The 6,000-nt window shown below is 32.9% G+C and overlaps 1 protein-coding gene and 1 long non-coding RNA gene across 2 annotated transcripts; both read right to left on the minus strand.

Moving 5' to 3' along the window:
* Positions 1 to 2,097: 2,097 nt before the first annotated feature.
* Positions 2,098 to 2,538, minus strand: LOC134726331 (zinc finger protein-like). The gene has a single exon (XM_063590731.1). It carries the CDS (start codon positions 2,536 to 2,538, stop codon positions 2,098 to 2,100), a length of 441 nt encoding a protein of 146 aa, XP_063446801.1.
* Positions 2,539 to 3,188: 650 nt separating this feature from the next.
* LOC134724897 (uncharacterized) lies at positions 3,189 to 4,696 on the minus strand. The gene is made up of 2 exons (XR_010108503.1): positions 4,655 to 4,696; positions 3,189 to 3,426 (listed from the first exon to the last, which is right to left on the minus strand). It is a non-coding gene; the product is annotated as an uncharacterized LOC134724897 (long non-coding RNA).
* Between the last annotated feature and the right edge of the window lie 1,304 nt (positions 4,697 to 6,000).

The raw sequence follows: 6,000 nt of genomic DNA on the forward strand, positions 1-6,000 counted from the left end.
TTTTATAGTCATAAACCTTGTGTTTAAATTTCATAGATTTCTATTTACTTATACTAACGCTATGGTGCGAAAACCAAGAAAAATGCTTATTTGGGTCCCTTTTTGGCCCCTAATTCCTAAACTGTTGGGATCGAAACTCCCAAAATCAATACCAACCTTTCTTTTGTGGTCATAAACATTGTGTTTAAATTTCATTGATTTCTATTTACTTTAACTAAAGTTATTGTGCAAAAACCAAGAATAATGCTTATTTGGGCCCTTTTTTGGCCCCTAATTCCTAAACTGTTGAAACCAAAACTCCCAAAATCAATCCCAACCTTTCTTTTGTGGTCATAAACCTTGTGTCAAAATTTCATAGATTTCTATTGACTTAAACTAAAGTTATAGTGCGAAAACCAAGAAAATGCTTATTTGGGCCCTTTTTGGCCCCTAATTCCTAAACTGTTGAAACCAAAACTCCCAAAATCAATACCAGCCTTCCTTTTATGGTCATAAACCTTGTGATAAAATTTCATAGATTTCTATTCACTTTTACTAAAGTTAGAGTGCGAAAACTAAAAGTATTCAGACGACGACGACGACGACGACGACAACAACGACGACGCAGACGACGACGCCAACGTGATAGCAATATACGCTAAATTTTTTTCAAAATTTGCGGTCGTATAAAAACAGCAAAATTTCCTTAAAATTACCAATTCAGGGGCAGCAACTCAACAACGGGTTGGCCCATTCATCTTAAAATTTCAGGGCAGATAGATCATGACCAGATAAACAATTTTACCTCTTGTCAGATTTGCTCTAAATGCTTTGGTTTTTGAGTTATAAGCCAAAAACTGCATTTTACCCCTATGTTCTATTTTTAGCCGTAGCAGCCATCTTGGTTGGTTGGCCGGGTAAAAAAACACAAATTTTAAGCTAGATACATAAATGATGATTGTGGCAAAGTTTGGTTTTATTTGGCCCAGTAGTTTCAGAGGAGAAGATTTTTGTAAAAGATCATGGAGATTTACGAAAAATGGTTAAAAATTGACTATAAAAGGCAATAACTCCTATAGGGGTCAACTGACCATTTTGGTCATGTTGACTTATTTGTAAATCTTACTTTGCTGAACATTATTGCTGTTTTCAGTTTATCTCCATCTATAATAATATTCAAGATAATAACCAAAAACAGTAAAATTTCCTTAAAATTACCAATTTAGGGGCAGCAACCCAACAATGGGTTGTCTGATTCATCTGAAAATTTCAGGGCAGAGAGATATTGACCTGATAAACAATTTTACTCCTTGTCAGATTTGCTCTAAATGCTTTGGTTTTTGAGTTATAAGCCAAAAACTGCATTTTACCCCTATGTTCTATTTTTAGCCATGGCGGCCATCTTGGTTGGTTGGTCAGGTCAAGAAACACAAATTTTAAACTAGAAACATCAATGATGATAGTGGCCAAGTTTGGTTTAATTTGGCCCAGTAGTTTCAGAGGAGAAGATTTTTGTAAAAGTTAACGATGACGGACGACAGACGACGGACGACGACAGACGACGGACGACGGACGAGGGACGCCAAGTGATGAGAAAAGCTCACTTGGCCTTTTAGGCCAGGTGAGCTAAAAAAGCAAAACATTGCTAAAAAAAACACAACTTTCTAACATGAAAATATAAATTCTGCTCTGTATCACTATTCCACCTTCCATTTAAGCACATTAATGGTAACTTATAGATGTTGCCTATAATTAAATAAGCAAACCAACAACAAAACATAACACAAAATGCATGAACCAATAATAAAACAAGAAGTCATTCAAATATTTCAATCAATAAAGCAGCACAATGTCCTGAAATTTAATTTAAATGGTTTGAAGAGTTCAAGACTATCAAAATTGAGTATTTACTAAAATGATAAATCAGGGGCAGATCCAGTCATTTTTAAAATAGGGTTCCAATCCAGGAAAATAGGGGGTTCTAACCATATGTCCCCATTCACCTGAAGAGGGAAAGAAAGACAAATGAACGAACAAGCAGATTCACAGACTGAAAAAAATAATGCCCATAAATGGGGCAAAATAATAAGTAACAATGAAATACTATTTGCTAGTTATTTATTGCTGACCAGATGCACACTGTTCACAAAAATACATCTTTAATTCTTTGCTGTCAACATTCATAGTATGGCTCTGCAAGTCACTTATCTTAGGAAAATCTTTACGACATATATCACATTTATAATTTTCCACTTTTTCACAAGCATGTTTATTCAAGTGAGTTTTCAAACATCTTTCCTGATTAAATGTTTCACCGCAAACATCACAATTATATGGTTTATCTCCAGTGTGTTTTCTCATATGAGCTTGGAGGGCAGTGTTGAAATGAAACCCTTTGTTGCACACACCACACTTATAAGGTTGATCTCCGGTATGAATTTTTATATGTTTTTTATAGTAATTTTGTCGACTAAACTCAAGACCACAAAAATCACATTTGAACGGTTTTTCACCGGTATGAATTCTAACGTGTTCTCTTAGATTTTCACTTTGACTCATCTTTTTTCCACAAACATGGCATTCATAAAGGTTTTCACCACTATGCTTAGAAATATGATTCTTTAAATCGCCTTTCCAACGAAACAATTTACCGCATTCCTCACATTTATAAGGTTTTTGGCCAGTATGTATTCTCAGATGCTGCTTCAATGAACTACCCTGTGTAAACTTTTTACCGCAGACAGTACACATAAAGGGTTGCTCACCAGTGTGTATTCTCATGTGTGACTGTAAATTTCCACTTTGATGAAAGGATTTACAGCAAACATCACATTTATAAAGAAAGTTTTCACTATGAATTCTCTTGTGTGTTAGCAATTTAGATTCATGAGCAAAACTTTTATCACATGAGTCACATTTATGTTGTTTTTCATGAGCATGAATTTTCACAAAATGACGCTTTAAGTCTTTATCACTATAAAACAATTTACCACATTCATCACAATTACAAGTTTTCCCATCTGTATGCAGTTTTTGGTGTTTTAAAAATGAATTAGAATAACGAAATGTTTTACAACATACCTCACATTTATAAGTTTTTACATAAAAATATCTTTCCTTTTTTCTTCTGATTTCGTCAATAGTCAGTATATTGTTCTGATCATCAGTGCATGACGTTATATTGTTTGTTCCATTTTCACCAACATGACCAATGGCAGGTTTGTTTTTTTCATCTTCAGTGTTTGTTTCTACATGTATGTTCGAATGTAAATGTCCTTGACATTCTTGTTGACCACATATATTGCATTTATTACTGTTTTCGTTCATTGCTTTATTATTTTATATTAACGTGTGGAATAAACAATGTGTATATCACTTTAATAAAACCAGTACTGATGCTTTTATTCTCACCAAACCATCTTTACATGGAGTGCGGAGGAAGTCAGCCTAAAAGAAAAAGAACAATTGAGATAATTGGTGATATATTTAAAAAGATGTTTAATGTCAAGTTTTCACTATAAAATGCATATTGCAAACAAAAAAATATATTTTATAAGCAATGTTATCTATGTGACATGGTTCTGAACTTAAATAATAAACAAAACACAGAAAAGGAAAATACACAATTGGAAAATTGGAAATGATCTTTTCATTGTTCAGCTTAGTTTCAACAGACCTTCTTTGTCAATTTATAGATGTTAGTAAAGATATGATTTAACTAAATGTATATCTGTGGTATCTTTTTTTTTAAAGTGATTTGGATAGATTCATTCAACACATTCACACAAATTTAATGAATGACATCATCTATATTATATGTAAAATTTAAAGGTAAAGGTCAATGCCAGCTTCTGTTCATGTTTTGGTAGAGCTTGAAGCTCCCAGGAAATTTGACTCAAGGGATATTTTTTAAAGAATAAGGGCACAAAAACTTTAACTTCATTTAGATTAATTTTTCTGTAGTTACAATTAGCATACAATTGAAAATAATACATTCTGGGATAATAAAAAAAACCCAAAAAAACCAACTACATTTATATAAATATATGACATATATATATATACAGTTCAATTTATGAATGGCCTATCAAGTCTGCTGTTTTCTTACTGTGTCTATCTCTTAAAGTTTCCAATACTTAGTTGTCCCATGAAAATCATTTAAGAGAAACAATTCTTGCTTTTATCATGATTATATGTAGTCCAAATAATAAATTATGACATCTTGAAAGGCTATTCTAATTTTTTTTCTTTGTAAAAATCTGAGACTACTATACGTGTTATAGTAGTCTCAGGTAAAAATGAAGCTATTAAATCAATATTTATTTTATTTTTTTCAAAAAGTTAGATTTCCATTAACAAGAACAAAATAAAAACATAAACATATTAAATCAAATATCATCTGATTAGGAGGCTGATTTTTTTCAAATAACACAATAATGGGGGCAAACGATCTCTGCCGACAAATCTGGGGCGAACACGTTTGGTGCGAACTGACCTAATACCATATTTTCTTTGTTTTTTTTCCGTCGTGTGCAATTTGCCTCAACTAGACTACAACCACTGTTACAGTTGGCCTTTATTTATCAATCATTCAAAATATATTGGAAAGATGAATTTTGAAGTTCGTGCTGATCAAACGATCAAACATTAAAATCATAAAATGATATAAACTTACAAAATTGTCTTTTCCTGCTCAGTCTTGTAAACAAAGGGAGATAAGCGAAATAGTTTATTATATTTTTACGGCGTGCATGTTGCGACATAAATTTTGGGTCTTTTAGTTGATGGTTGCGCTGTTTCGAGCTTTCAGATTACCAGTAGCCAGATCCAGAATTTTTCAAAAATAATGGAGGGGCACCGACTCACTAAGTTGGGACCCGCTCCTGTCATGCATCAGTAAATGATTCCTTTTAATATTAAGTTTTCTCTCAAAAAAGGGGGGCGGGCTCACGGTGCCCCCTCAATGATCCGCCACTGGTTCTGTAAGCCTGACGCTTGGTTTCGTTTCTAACCTTAAAAGTAGGCATACTATTTCGAAAATACATGCCTTTGGAGAATCTTCGAAATAAACTTTAAAGCAAGTTTTAGTTTCACAATGTTTCATGAATGCAATTTTTTTTTATAGTGACTATATATACAGTCAGGAACATATATGTTAATACTGTTCCCTTTTACAGTATACATGCATGTTAATGTCAGCAGAGACATATGTATTATATGTCTCTGATGTCAGTGAAACTATTCGCGTGACCCCGGATTATATTTACTAATGTAAACACACATAATTTTGTAACTTAGATACCAGTGAGCATCAATAAAATTCATCGATAAATTTCATGGATAGGATGTATAGATATACTAATGTCTATATGTTCCGGACCATATGAATATTTGGACCATACGCGTATGGTCATGACCATATGCGTATACTCATATGGTCCGACCGTACGAGTATGATCGGACCATATGAGTATAATACTCGTTTAGTTATTAACGGGCCGGACCATATGAGTATTTTGACCATATAGGTATATATATTTTTTCAAATTACATTATAAACGTTTCAATAATACAAAAACTTTATCTTAAAAAAAACAGTGATGGTTTAAAACATGACAATTTTTTAATTTTATAATCCAAAAAAACTACGTTAAAACTTAATATTGATGCCATAGTTAGTTTTCATCGCTATTTACATTCGTGCATGTAGGCTTGGATGACATTCACTTCCACACGGTATCAGAGCTTTTTTGCATTTGCCAGAAATTTGTGCACGAACTTTTTCATTTACAAACTTTGTTTGCGAGTGAAAAACAAGCCTTTTTTTGCAGCTGCGTACAGTGATACCGAGGTCTTTGGCAATTCTGATGTCTACGGTGTTTTTAAGAAGCTCTAGATCTCAAATATCGTAAAATGACTGTAATACACCATCTCCACAACACAACTTAAATAAACTAATAGTATGCTACTTTCCTGTGACTTCTTATGTAACAGTTCATTAGACATTTTTAGTCGACATAT

This window comes from Mytilus trossulus, chromosome 7 (assembly GCF_036588685.1).
Source record: "Mytilus trossulus isolate FHL-02 chromosome 7, PNRI_Mtr1.1.1.hap1, whole genome shotgun sequence".
NCBI lineage: Eukaryota > Metazoa > Mollusca > Bivalvia > Mytilida > Mytilidae > Mytilus > Mytilus trossulus.